Raw genomic sequence first — 14,885 nt, 5'->3', positions numbered from 1 at the left:
TGGAAATGTTGAGTTTGACAAGAATTTTTGTTACAGAAGCCGTCGTGACTTGCTCCTGCCCCCATCTCCCCACACGTTCCCCCCCAGGTTGGGTTCCCCGTGGAAGCTCGCTGCCATCCACCAGGCTGACTCATGCCACCTGACTGCTTGTGCTGTGTTAGTCCCTTGGGTTCCCCTCAAATGTTTTGCCTTTTTCCTTGTGTTCCCAGGCATGTCATGTTTTGCTTGTTTTTTTTTTCAACGTCTTGTCACAGCTCAGCTCAACGTGCATTAGCCTGGAAGGGAGCTTCTAGCTGCAGATTTAAACCGATACAAAGGTGAGGGCTCAGGAGTTCTTGAGGATCTCAAGGCCTCTCAGACTTCTGCCAGGCCAAGCTGACACTGCCTGTGAAACACAGCAAAAGGAACCATACTGATTAGCAACACTAAAGTAACCATTCTGTAAGGCAATGAAATTATTAATAGAAAATTTGTTCTATAAAAAGACTTTTTACCTGTGCTAGGATTAAAAAAAAAAAAAAAAGTCTTTATTGGAATGTCTGTAAGGCAGTTTAATAAAGTTCTCCCTTAACCTCTTCCAGTTCTATTCAGAGAGCATCTTCTTGTGTCTACCTCTTCAAGTCGTGCTTCCCAAAGATCATCTGTCACAAGAATTTAGCTGCCATGCTTGGCATACTCAGAGCACTCAGTCTGCTTAACTTGGCGTGTTGTCTCCATTAGTGACCTGCAGCAGAGACCCAGGGAAATGTATAAAGACAAGAAATGTGCAGAGCGGGGACTAGTTTCTTTCTGTAGTTTCTCTATCATCTTGGTTTCTCTGTTGCACAACAAAAATGAGGTGTAATTAAAAGGACTTGAGGCATGTATGATGTTAACAAATAACCTTATACCTTAATATGTTTGACCTCCTTTCTTCCTGATGTAATCTAATTTACATCATCCCTATATCTATTGCAGATTGTAAGTTCCTCCAGGCAAGGGCCATGTTTCTTTTTCTCTCAAGTGTCATGCCTACTTCTGATTTACTTATGGAATAGAAAAATCTGGATATTAAGTTTTTATTTTGTGTTATTTATTTTAGGGATTTTTAAGGCATGTTTGCAACATAAAGAACAATCTCTGTTCTTTAGTACCTCTTTGCTTTTTATTGCATTTGCTTTGAATGTTTTACATAGGCACAAAATGATCATTCAAATTTCAATTGACTTAGAGATGTTAGTTCGGAAGCTTTGTAAAATGGGAAAAAAAAAAGAACTTAGAAGCTATTCTTAATGTAATCATGATCAGATTTTCAGTGCAACTTTACTACTTTATTGTTTTCCTCTATATCCTTTTGCTCCTTTCTGCTCTGTAATTGGTTACCATAATGTGGAGGCATACTGCAAGTCTTAAACTTGCAGTTCAAGAACTTGAACAAGCCGTTTTGTTGATCTAACTGACCATGTCCACAGAATAGGGCATATGATGAGTTCTCTGGCCCTTGCATCATATTTTGTTTTATTTGTGTATGGGAAGAAAAAAAGTGCATGACAGAACAAAACATAATGAAAAACCCCACAGACAGTCAGGCGTTCTTTTGCTTATCATCAAGTCATGTGGAAAAAGCAGTTCAGCAACATATGACTTTTCCTTTCTTTTACAGACTTACAATCAAAGCCAGTGTAACAAAAGGAGCATCCAGAAAGCTATTTCAGGAAACAAAATGCTTCATTTTTACCAGCATAGCCCACGTATGATTCCAGAAGGCATAAATCCAGAGTTGCATAAAATGTTTATTACTGCTGAAGAATATGAACCAAACAATTCAGGAATGCCTTCCAGAGGGAGAAGATGTACTTCCCTCCAAAATAAATCTGCTCTCTTTTCCTGTGTCACCGGTAAGAGGATTATGGTGTTTCTGTAAGCGCTCTGTAAGCTGCTATCTCATGTCGTTATATTACAGCATATCAAATCTTCGCTCTCACATGAGTTTGGGTCTCTAGCAAAAGTGTCCTTCTGACAGCTTTAATTTTTAAACTGTGATATCGAGCTGGCTGCTGCTTTGATTCTGCATTCTTTTCCTTTAACATCCTGAAATCACAGTCCTGTCCTTCAATATCTGTACTTCATTTCAGACATTTGTTTCATTGTTCCCCATAGAGCTTCCCATAGAGACAATGACTGAGGGTCAGAAACTCCAGCAACAAACAGAAGAGGCCAATGTTAATGCCTTCTGAAGACTTCTGATATGCCTGTCAGCTGGCATACTTGTCACTAAATTTTTAGTGTTAATTCTATACTAGATTTGTTTTTTAGCTAAAACACCTAGGCATGGTTCTTGTATTAATACAAGAAATGTGTCTTTCATACTGTTGGAAGTTAAAATAAAACAGAGATGCTTGAAAACTGAAGGATTTTGAGGGGAAAAAAGGAGAAAGCAAGAGTAGGATATTGGGACCAGATGACCTCCAGAGGTCCCTTCCAGCCTCAAATACTCTGTGATTCCTTGATTTATTGCACACGCTTTTGGAGAAAAATAAATCTTAAAAAAGAGAAATGGCTCCTTAGCGTGTTCACTTAGGTAGCACTGGAATGAGCTTATAAAACAGGAAGAAAAGGCTAAATTTTACAAATACTTGGAAATCAATCACAATCTCATTTGTTAAGTGCTTTCAGTACTTCAAAAACCAACAGCAACTGCTTGGAAGGAAGAAGCTCCTAAAAAAATTTCAGAAGCTTCATAGTCCAGTGTCTGAGTAATTAGACTTAAAGGTTAGTGTTTTTAAACTCTTCTGAACACAGAACTTCTTACTATCACAATCTACCTCTGATCTCTTTCTAAACACCATCCAGGGCAAACTAAAGCCTGAACAGAGAAGAGGGGAAGCAAAGCACAAAATCATGCAGAAAAGATCCCTTTCCCGTTAAGCTGCAAATCAGTTCATGCTATTTCCCATTTTGCAGGGTAGAAATGTACTGGAGAAGGATTAGTATGAGTCAATCAGTCTGTACATGCCATCCTCAGCCTAACTTCTTTCTAAGTAGGCATGTGCTGCAGACGTAACCGTGGTACGGCTGTGATGGTGCTCCCGATCGTAACGTTTTTCCAGTACGCCGCTCTAAGGCTTGCTTATCTGGGTTTTGCACGCAACCCAGGAGGTGCCAAGTAAGGAAAAGCAAGGGTGGTATAAAAAGACACAACTTGCGAGAAAAAAAAGTGGGGCAAAACATAGAATTAAAAAAATCATTTTAGAATGTTTGTAAGTCTGTCCTAGAAAACAGAAATGAGAGGCTTGAAGTGCACAAAGCAGGTAATACATTTGAACGCGTTTCCTGCTGAGGGAATAGCACTTCAGAGGCTGTGATTACCAGGTTCCTTTTGTGTGAAATAGGTTAGCCGCTGCCACATTGAAGTACATGGCGTATGTGGTGATCTATCAGTTGCTGAAGCTGAATGTGATTGACTGCCTGTCTTGGAAGCCGGTGTTACATCAGTGCAAATTGCTGACGCTTTTGTCATATTGAGCACCAGGCTTATGTGTTAAGGTCCCGTTCGTTACTGTATGAAGCAAGTGCCTGATATTCAAGATAAGTCTCAAAAAGAAGAGAAAGTTCTTTAATTTTTGCATTTTCTTGTTCTAATTTCAGTGCTCCCTTCCATGTTACAAAATTGAAGAAGGTAGCCATAATGAATAAGCTTTATGTGTTCTTATTTATATTTTCTTGCTTTTCATTTGTTCTTGAGGTTCAGTTGATCTTCAGATTTGTCCGTGGCAGAATGTGCGCTCAGAAACTGAAGTATCACAGGCAGAAGTATCGTAGTAATTTCAAGCATTCTCCTCCTTTCCTAGCTAAATTTAAATATTTCCTTTTCTTAATTTGATTTAGCTTCTAGTAATTTTACACTGTCCTTCCATTGTAAAACCTCTCATAAAGTTACTCTCTGTGAGTACCAGAAGGACACGTTATTCTTGTCTTACCCTGTCACCTAACCAAAGCATGTGCTTCAGCTGTATGACTTCCTCTGCACAGAGTGCAGCAACAACAAAACTCCCATTAGCCTGCAGTCTGCTTACATTGTTTCGTCTCATTTTTGAGATTCCTTTCTCTTTCTCTATCTTTTTTGAAGAATTTGCTAAAACTGAGGAGCATTCTGAGGGCGGTGAGGCACTGGCACAGGTTGCCCAGAGAAGCTGTGGATGCCCCATCCCTGGAGGTGTTCAAGGCCAGGTTGGATGAGGCCCTGGGCAACCTGATCTAGTGGGTGGCATCCCTGCCCATGGCAGGGGGTTGGAACTGGATGATCTAAAGGTCCCTTCCAACCCCAGCCCTGCCTATGATTCTGTGTGAGTAAGTGCAGTTAAAACAAAACAAAGCAAAACAAAAAAAAAACAGAGGAAAGAATAAGTTCACACCCAAAGCAAATGGCTTGGACTCATTGAGGGTAGCATTTCTGAACAGGTATCTTTGGAGATAGCTCAAGGTTTTTTTTTTTTTTTCGCTTGTCTTTTGTTTTTAAATTACTGTTTATCCCACATGATCATTGAAAAGATGAAAGTGCTAAAAGATCCAGATAATCATCTTTAATATGATATTTCCAAGTTCTCTGCCAATATCCCTGTTCTGTGAGAGATATAAAGCCACAATAGTCACGGCACATAATAGCTAACATGCCTTAAAATGTGCTCTTTCCATACCTTGTTTTTCCTAGTAGCTGAATGTCATTTTAAGGTATCAATAATTTCTTTTGCTCTTCTTTTTATGTTGTATTTGTCCAGGTAAAATCTCATTTTGTGATGACTTCTTCCCCTGATTCTTCTCAACTAGTCTGCCTCTCCCCGCTTCCGGATTGTATCAGTCTCTGAGTTGTATCTAGCTGTGCTTTTTGTTTGATTTTAGAATTTCACATTATTTCCTTAATTGCCATTTTTATCATAACCATGCAATGTTCTTTTATTGTCTTTCTAAAGTATACCTAAAATATGCCTTCTTTAGTCTTTAGACCTCTGTGTTTTTTTGATGCCCTTCCAGTTGCCCATGCTTTTCAATACAGTTGTGGAAAGGCCTTTGGATGCCTGATAAATTTTTTCAGTTCATCTCCTATTTGAATTAAACGTACATAATCATTTACGCTGCTTTCAGCAGAAATACCGCAGAAAAATTGCTGTTTTCAATGTTTGTTGTCTTTGAAAAAAGCAGTGAATCAGGGAGGTGTTTATGCATGGGTGCTTTAGTTCCCTAAGTTCAGATTTCTTGCCCTGACAGTACTGGTTTAGTAGAAAGTCACCATTTTGTGTGCTGCACCAAGAATGTAACACTTGGCATGTGTCTTACGTGAGCCTTGTCTTGCTCTGCTTTTCTCAGTAGAGAGCTGTCTTCGTCTGATTCAGACAACATCTGGTGTTTTGCTTCTGAAAATTCAATTGCTTTCTTCTATGTATATACTATTTTTAAAGTGTTTTACCTTTGCCTAATAAGGTTACCTAAACCTAGTAAGTTGGTTGTTGTTTGTTTGTTTAAACATCTTTCAGTTACACCTAAGTTGCATTATTTTTTTCAGCCAGTGACGTGGCCTCTCCAAAATACTGGTCGCAGCTCCTTGAATGCATGCCCAAAACAGCTGCTTGTGGTGTTGGTGGGAGCGTGAATATCAGTTATAACCTGGCCACAGCAGCAACACTATTATTAAATTCGCTTTTAGTTTTGGGAATTCTTCTTCATCCACACAGAGAGTTCTAGTAATCTCTGAATTGCGGCTTTGTGTGAAAAACGAAGCACCTCGTAATTTGCAGAGTTGGTGCTGTTCTGTTCAGCTGTAAGGGTTCCCCATTAGTGCAAATAGACGCCCGTTTCCTGGGGCAGCTCGCCCTTGGCTGTAGCAAGCTCTTATTCCAGAGTGCTCTGCAGAACTCTTGGTGACAAGCTTTTTCCTTTTGTGAAGAATGGGTGAATGAATTTAGAATCCGTGAACATTAAAAACAAAGTTCTGGTTTGTCCCTTTGTTTTTTGCCAGCCCTTAAGTCTGAAATTGTATTTTACATACATGCTGACAGAGTCCTATTTGTCTGCGTCCCTGTTTCTCTCCATTTTAGTCAGACTTCATTGCATGTGAAATGTCGGTCTGTCACTGCTTAGAAATGTGTGCTCATCTACGATGAGTAGAACAAGAATGGAGAGGGTTGCAGTAGAAAAAGTAGAAGTGATAACTTGTGCAATAGTTTGCTTTAAGGCAATTGCCTTCAGCCTGCTTCACTTTCCCTCTGTTTAACAGCAACCAGGCTTTATAGAAGAAAAAAGTTTGAAAGTAGGCTTCAGCTCCTGCTTTCCTCCTTTATCCTGACATAGCCGAGTATTCGGGGCAGATGGTCAGGCCTTTCCCCATATTGCATGGAATCGTTGTTTCTGGAGAAGGGAAAAGTTGAGCAACTGGTAAGTTAGGCATTAACCTGTCGCCTGCTGGTCCACATTGCTCTTCTTTACAAGCCGAGGGGACTCCCTTCCACTCTCCTCTCCTGGGGAGACCTGTTGTGTTTGGTCAAGTACAGAGGCCATTGTCCTGACAGCCCACAATATTTGTTCTACTCAGGAACAGAAACCTAATAGCTCAGTTATTGAGCCCAGAGCTTCGGGAAGTATGTGTTACTGCATTTTGCAAGCTGTTGGATGCCTTCATGCCTGTGTAATGTTGGACAGTACAATCACCTGATGGTGTCGGAGGGATCCTCTTGCCTTTGTTAGGAGGAGTTGTGTGGTGGTTTTACCCTGCTGGGCAGCTGAGCTCCACCACAGCCGCTCTCTCACTTCCCTCCTCAAAAGAAAAGGGGAGAAAATAGGATGGGAAGGGCTCAAGGGTAGAGATAAGGCCAGGGAGATCATTCACGTTACTGTCACTGGCAAAACGGACTCAGAGTAGGGAGAGTAATGTAATTTGTTGTCTGATCCTGCTGGGCAGGGGTTGGACTAGGTGATCGTCAGAGGTCCCTTCCCACCTCGGCCATCCTGTGAGGCTGTGATTCTACTGATATCAAGGTAGAGCAATGAGAACTACCAACCTCCTTGGGGGCTGCCGGGCTGCTTCTCACTCCTCACTCTCCCAGCTCCTGTTGCCCAGCAGGTTTTTTTTTCCCCGCTTCCTTAAATCTGCTCTCCCAGAGGCCCAAGCAACCTCACCCATGGCTTGGCTCTGGCCAGCAGCGGGGCCCTTTGGGCTGGAGCTGGCCCTGCTCTGATGTGGGGCAGCTGCTGGGCTCTGCTCACAGCCCCTGCAGCCCCTGCTACCAAACCTTGCCACGGAAACCCAATACAAGTTTTCCTCTGGATCTGTAGCTTGGAGAACTGAAGTCATCTGTTGTTCTCACTGTTTCCTTTGGCGTGTCTGGATGGCATGTTCATCACCTGGACTGTCAGGGAAAGTTCTGGTACGCTGCCTTGATAACCACCTTCAAGAGCAAGAGAGATCCCAAAATGGATCTGTTTGCCTCTGACGTTTTTTGCTGGTGTCTGCTTTTTCCTGTCTAGCAAATTGCTCTTTGAAAATGCCATCTTGGTCGCTTGGCAGACCGTCTTTCTTACTTGTTGGGTATGAAGATATGTCTTAACTGAGGCAGTGGAAGTCTCTTTGGACTGGCCAAGGGCATTAGTTTTTGACTACAACTGAGTACACTTCCTGGCCTTTCCTTTATGCCTTGTCCAGGTAGCAATCTCGAGAGCTCCCCGCTAATTCAAGACTGAAATACACTGTCTTGGTGTATGGGTGCTGGATAGTTCCTGCTAGAGCCGACTTAACACTAAACTCTTCTTATAAACAACAAGAAAGGCCACGAGATATACTTTTCTTACAGATGTTTTAAATTTTCTTTTCTCTTCAGGTCTCTCTTCCTCTTCTACTGAGTCCCTGACCTGTGTGTTAGCTATAAATAAGTGTAACAACTCCTAGACTCGGGTCAAAAATATTCCAGTAGCAATAATATCTTCTTTTTGTTCGTTTCTTTTTTTTTTTTTCACCATAGTCTTAAAAAAACTTCACTGTTGGTTAGATTTTTCCAGCTGTGAAGGAGTTAGCAGGAATTGAACCTTGTACTCAGAACTTTCAGGGATCTGTATTTGAGTCTCTCGCAAACATTGTCACGTCGTCCCTGGAGATGCAGTGTTTGGAAACTGTAATGTGAGAGGATTCAGAGATACAGGCTGATTCCTCTTACATGTCATTAAGTCAGAATAGGGTGTTGGCCGCATATTCATCCCAAATCCCGTCTCAGAGCGATTGTCAAATTAACTTAATTATTTTTCTCCAAGCTTCGTACATCCAGGCTGAAGGCAATCACATGTTAGCTGCTCTTAACAGTGATGCTTTGGATGTTCCTTTGCTATTTGCACTGGTGGCTGTTTTGAGGGATCTGGCATTTTTGTTGCACACAGCTGGCAAAGCGTGTGGCGGTTGTGTCAGGGCTTGCTGTCAGATGGACAAAGTTACTCAATTTCCTCAGTGTCACTGGAGCTTGCTCGCGCAGAGCCATGCAGCACCAGGGCCTTTTCTTCAGTGAACTGCCGTATGAGCACTTATTTTGTTTTTATCTAGCATCGATGCTCACGGATTCCCCATACTCACCATTCGGTGTTATAAGTCTAAATAAAACCAATGAGCTCTCCTTTTATTTTCCCTGCTCCTTCAAAATTTTCATAATGCTTTTGTTTCTGTCCTCCTATTCATCTACATGCCCTTAGTATTTTAAAATGGAAAAGAGATTGATTCAAGAAATGACTAAGAAATATTTTTGACGTAACAAAATAATGTTACTTTCCAGTACTTAAAGAATAGCTTAAAAACAAAAATGAAAACAAACAAACAAGCAAACAAACAAAAAACCACCAACCGACCAACCAAAAAAACCCACAACTTATTTGTAGTTCATTCCCCCTGGTCTCCCCTGAGGATTACATTTACAAATCCAAGCCCGATGCTTTCCCTATTTGCTAAATTGTCTTCAGGGCCTATTGGTGTCTGATAGGTTGAATTGAAATCTCTCTATTCGTATCTGTCAATGCTTCTTTATATGAGGCCTTCCCCAAAGCAATCACTTAATAAATAGATGTGCCCAAATTATAGCACGTGCAACTTTGTTTTGGTATTTTGTTTCTGACAGCAGATTCTCTATATCTGGTTCTGGTTGTGGCAGAAAGAAAGTACGTTTCTTCTGACTGATACTACACAAAGTTGGTTTTTTTCTTCTTCTTCTATATGTCCTTTTCCTTGAAGTAGATAATATTTTCCCCTTCTTTCCTCCCCAACAGACCCAAAGCACTGTCATGAGAATTGGTCTTTGTCAGCTGAGGAATTTGAAATATGGGACAGACTTTACAGGCTTAAAGAAAGTGATGGAGCAAAGGAACCGATACTGCCTCATATTCACTTTGAAACCTTAGAAAACCTGGAAGAAACATCAGTGAGTTTAACCTAAATTTAATGTTTTCTTTGACATGTAGTTTAATGGGAACACTGGGTGACAAAGTTAACTATGAATTTGAAGGATGTCTATCTTAAAAATGCAATTTAGAGAATTACACACAAGTTTTTGAAGTTAAGAATTTAGGAATTAGATGTTTGAAATACGTTTTTGAGGTTAGGTCCATCTATTAAAAATAGAAAGAAAAAATCTCCCAGTATCCAATAAGTTTTTCTTCTGCTTCTAAGAATTTCAGGCAGGATGCTGTATTCATGATGGTATTGTATCACAGCTTTTCATTACCTTGTTTATATAACTATAAAAGTGTCACTGATAGAAAATTCAAGTTTTACAAGCTCTTTTCTGATCCAGAGGGGAAAAAAAATGGAGTTTTTATGCCATTTTACTACTTAAAACAACCTGTATTTCATGAACAGTACTGACAACACAGCCTGTATTTTTTATTCTTTGTTTTAGACTGGACTTAAACATTTGTGATAATGTTCAGATACTGTCCTACATTCAGGGTGTTTATTGTCCCTGACAGAGAGGTAGGAATTGGTTTTGCTGAACAATTTCTTAACTAAAATCTCCTTGCTAATCTTAATTTTAAACTGCAGAAGCCTGAAGAGGAGGGAACTCATAAACTTTCCATGTCTGAGTGGAGAATTTGGCAGAATCGTCCTTTTCCTACAAGTATGGTTGACCACTCAGTTCGTTGTTACCATTTTATTAGTGTTATGGAAATGATAGAACAGATGAGACATGAACAGGTGAGGTATTTACATTTGTCTGTCTGTAAGCATGCCCATGTATTTAATGCACAGTTAGAATACTTAAAAAATAATGAGTGCTCTAATTCTGTCTGGTTAGTTGAAATAAAAAGTGGGGAAATGTTTGTGTGGGGCTATGTTATTCATTAAGAAATGGATAATGTGCATTTAATTTTGTTTCAAAAATGTCTCCCACTGGTGTTATATAATTCTTAATCTTCACCACAGAAGTTGTTTAAAAACACTTACCGTTTTCCCTCCAGTTCTATACATACTGCTTTTTCTTGTGTTGAAGTTTTCTAGGTCATCAGAATCTGTTGCTAAGCTGCCAGAGTTTCCTGAATAACTAGACTAACCAAGGGAGAGAATAGACATTGTAGTTGTACTCCTTGTTGGAAAGTGTATTAATAGAAAGTTGTAAATAGACTTTTAGAGCTAGGATAAGCTTCTCCATCACAGGACAATGGCGTTCTTGACTTCTTTGAGAGTCTGTGTTCTCTGGCTTGGGTCAATAACATGTTGCCAGAGAGAGAGGATTTCACAGGGGTGTTCAGGTGTACAGAGCTGAAGGAATTCAAGAGACAAAGAAACCGTTAAAAAGTTTAGAATTCTTTTTCTGATGGAGGACTTCACTCCCCACCACCCAATCAGACATTTGAAGCATTTGTGACTTAAGTTCCCTTACTGAAAGTGTACTGCTACCAGAAGGCTGTTCAGGTTCCCAAGTGTCTTCAGAGTTGTGGTAGATGCTAAACTAACACCTGGCACCTATAAAATAATCTACAGAGCAAACTGGTTAGTTGCCAAGTGAGTCGTCAGTATTCCCCCAAAATAGATGCAGAAAATTGTAAGCAAAGCACAGTATCTAACACTTGCTTTTAGAAAACTTTTAATAGAGATGTGTCTGCCTGTTGTCCCTCACTGGGACGAGACAGCCCAGCCCTACCGCCTCTACTGTCTACTCAACAGTGAACAGAGAGGATGTTCCCTCATCAAGCAGGGCCCAACACGATAGCTTTATGGCCATCACCTTAGATGTTGCTTAGCATGATGATGGCATAGCATAGGCATAGGCACGGGGCATGGTGCTGCCTTGTGTGCAGTGTTTGCTCAGAAATCACGCTGCCCTGTGCCATCGTGGCACACAAGCTCTCTCTCCCAAGTGTTTCAGATCAGTCCCGTGTACAAGACATGGCAGTGCAGCAGAGAATCTGCGAATAGAGCCTTTTCACATTCTTGGAAAGTGCTGGAAGATCTGTGTCAGAAAGGAAGGGGTATTGCTGTTCATTGATAACAAGTGATAAACAGTTGGCTTCCACTGTTTCTAATTTAACAGCTAAATGTCAGCCTAATCATGATGTCTTGTAAATAATGTTCTTGCTTCCGAAAGAGTGGGACTGCCTGTTGTCTCATTCACCTTCTTCCTAGCTCAGCATTTCAGGCATGCTCTGGATTGATTTTCAGCCAGCTTTCTCTGATCTGTCTTAACTAGTCATAGGTGGAGGTGCTGAACTTTCTCACCAGTTAGAGGAGAAGTGCATAACTGGATGCCATTGGCATGCTGAAAACACCTTCCAGTGACTCCACTGAATATGAGAGGTTACAACATGACACATTGCTCCACCCTGTTGAATTCTTATACAGAAAAACAAAGTGCTTGCTGTAACTCTGACTATATCTGGCAGGGTTCACAAGGCAGAAGCTGTAATCAGCACTGGCACCCAGTTTTTCAAACATAAGTGGTTCTTGGTCTGTTTGTTATATCTACACCAAATTGTCAAGGTTCAAGGACTTCAAAGCTTCATCATATTTTTTTTTCACAAAAACAAAGATGCAATGTTTTAATTTATTTTGTCATTATTGACAATGATTTCTTGCATTAAAGTTTTATTATATTTTCTTAATTTTCTTAAGTCAGCTTTGACTTCTCTGAGAAGCAGTAACAGTCTTCCCAAGACAGGCTATGTTCCCACTGACCTTCACCAAAGATAAGGGACGTGCAGGCTGTATGTTCTGTTTACAGTGAAATCGCCTTGGACCAGTCACTGAGTTGTGGCAGTCCTTACTCATCAGGAGGATTACACCAGAACAAACTTGCTGCCCTGCAATTTGAAAGAGAACAATCTGCCATACTGCTAGCCTGAGAGGATGTGTGAGTTTGCAGGAGGTTGTTTTGTTTTCCTTAGTACCAGTCTTGTCCTAGTTCAGTCTTCGTACAGCTTCAGTTCTGGTGCCTCAGAAAATGCATGCAGAGGAAAGAGGGTACAACCCTACAGCAAATCAGACCAAAGAGCCTTTCTGTATACTTCTTTCAATAGATAACTGAAGGCGGAGTTATGATTCTTCTCTTCTCAAGGCTGAGTTCCTTTGGCACAAGGAACTTGTTGCCTTGTACCTAATGTGGTCCAGCCCTCTGACAGTCTTGGTGGCGTGGCTGGACTTGCTTCAATCTGATGAGGTATTTCTTGTACTGGGGGACTAAAACTGGACCAAATGCTCCCTATCGGGTGCCCCAGGTGCTCAGCAGAGGAGAATAATCACTTCCCTTGCCCTGCTGGCAAGTCTTACCAATGGAGCCTGGATGCGTCCGTCTTCGTTGCCACAAGGGCACACTGCTGTCTCATTTTTCTGTCTTGAGGTTTCTGTCATCCTGTTGACCCTGTCCTAAAGTGTGTCACCTGCTTCCCCTCTCCTGGCATCATCTGCAGACCTACCGAAGGTGCACTCGGCACCTGCAGTCAAGGTCAGTAATAGAAATGTTAAATAGCAAAAACCTCTGAGAAGGACTCCTAGCAACTAGCCACTGGCTGGACTTCATACCAGTCCTCGTCCTTTGATCAAACTGTATCTCACACGGTTAGCTGTAAGATTGTGTCAAAAGCCTCACTAAAGTCAAGGTAAACAACGTCTGCTGCGCTTTTCCTGCCCATGTAGCCAGGTAACATCTTCGTAAAGGGCAGCCTTGAATTCTTCATCCCTGTATGTTTTGTGTGCTTGTTGGGATATTCCTTTAAAAACTTGTATTTGCTAGTTTGATTTGAAGTTTGTACTCTAAATTTAAAACTGGAATAAATATAAGATTAATGTAGCATTTTAACTTCACACATTTAGATTTTCCTTATGATAGAGTATTTTGCATCATTCCTGACATGATTGCATATAAAATTGTACATGTCAGGATCTTTCAAAAATTAAGCAAGCTGTGCCAAAAACTGATTGTGCCATGTTGCCTATAGCCAGACGTGCAGGGAGGCAGGGTTAATTTACTTTGCAAGTAGAAACTGCTCCACTGTTTTTATTGTTGCTGTAGAATCTTTGTTTGTAGAAGAAAATATTTTTTTTTGTAGAAGAAAATATTAATTAAAAATGCCTAAGTAGAGCACAATAAACGAAATTCAGATTTGTAGGCAATGTTTTGAATTTCTGCATTGCTATTAAGGCATGTTTTTACAGGCGGGTATGTGTCTTGGCTGTGTTCCTGATTCTGGTCCTGTCGACGTGTGACTGGCTGTGCTGGGCAACATTGCACCTGCCAAAAGAGCTGCGTGTGTTGGCAAGCGCAGGGCTGTCAAATGCCAGCCCCATGCACTTTTCTGCCACTGTACTTCCACGAGCACTTCAGTTAAGCATGAGATCGGGAAAACTGTGAGGTTCAAAATAATGCTTTTCTGCCAGGTTTGATTTCAGCCCTCTTTAGTGCCCTGTTCCCCTTCACAGTGAGACCCCTGGGATGCACCGTGCTTGCTGAAGGCACAGGCAGTGCGGGGACAAGCGTGCTGCTCTCAGCAGCAGTGCCTCCTGCACCAGCACAACGTGCTCGTGCGGTGCCTGGGTTAACGTGTCCGCAGACACGCTGCGTGTACTCGACATAAGCACACCAGTCTGGCTAGTCTTAATTCCAGCTTGCTGTTTTCTACACTACTTTGACCTAGGCATTCTTGGTGAAGATTTTTGCTGTAGCAAATAGAAATTTTCCTAAGTTTCACCTTACTTTAGTATTTGGGTGTGTTTTGAAATTGTTGCAGATGCTATTAATAAGCATGAGGAGAGGATAAGGGGGTATTACATCAGCCTCTGGGAAATCAACCTGTAACAGAAGTTAAGCTTGTAAAAAATCTGCCTAACGTGTTTGTCCGGTATGAAAATGAGTGGATAGAAACAATACTGTTTTATCAGTGATTCACAGGTTTTTGCAGGCTCTGTGTGTAATGTGCATCCAAGTTCCTACTATAAATATTCTATAGCCAAATATATCACTGCTAATCTGTCTGACGTTCATTTACAGTCCTTAATAGCAGAGGGATAGAGGCAGATGCAAGTCAAAGCTATTTCCTTAAATAGCCAGGATATTGAACTTCAAACCACTGTTTTATTGATTATTTTCTTACTTAGGGATAAAGTATAAAACCAGCCAAACTGTTATTTTAATATGAATAACCCAATGATCTGGAAATTTCTGATGCACTAATTATTTCTTGGGAAGAATCTCATTCAGAGATTAGTAATAACACCAGCCAGCTGAGGGTGTGTGTGTGCGTTCTTTATGGGTATTTGCTGTTGTGGAAGACTGCTCAGGAATTCAGCACTGTAGTTTTCTTTTCCTTTTATTCATTCATTAATGTTTCCAAGAAATCTCCTATGCAGTTGTGTTTTGCATAAGATTTGATTAAATTAATATTTGATTAATTTG

General features: G+C 40.9%; 1 protein-coding gene across 2 annotated transcripts in view; it reads left to right on the top strand.

Annotated features, from left to right (window-relative positions):
- Positions 1 to 14,885, top strand: part of FANCM (FA complementation group M) — a 74,289-nt gene that overhangs the window by 35,565 nt on the left and 23,839 nt on the right. For both annotated transcript variants that reach the window (XM_080594121.1, XM_080594120.1), the window contains 3 exons: positions 1,643 to 1,877; positions 9,271 to 9,422; positions 10,043 to 10,195. In XM_080594121.1, the coding sequence (XP_080450247.1) occupies positions 1,643 to 1,877; positions 9,271 to 9,422; positions 10,043 to 10,195 (540 nt within the window). The remainder of the gene's footprint in view (positions 1 to 1,642; positions 1,878 to 9,270; positions 9,423 to 10,042; positions 10,196 to 14,885) is intronic.

The sequence above is a fragment of the Anser brachyrhynchus genome (assembly GCF_964034855.1).
Source record: "Anser brachyrhynchus genome assembly, chromosome: 5".
Lineage (NCBI taxonomy): Eukaryota > Metazoa > Chordata > Aves > Anseriformes > Anatidae > Anser > Anser brachyrhynchus.
This window is presented reverse-complemented; position numbering and strand designations above follow the sequence as displayed.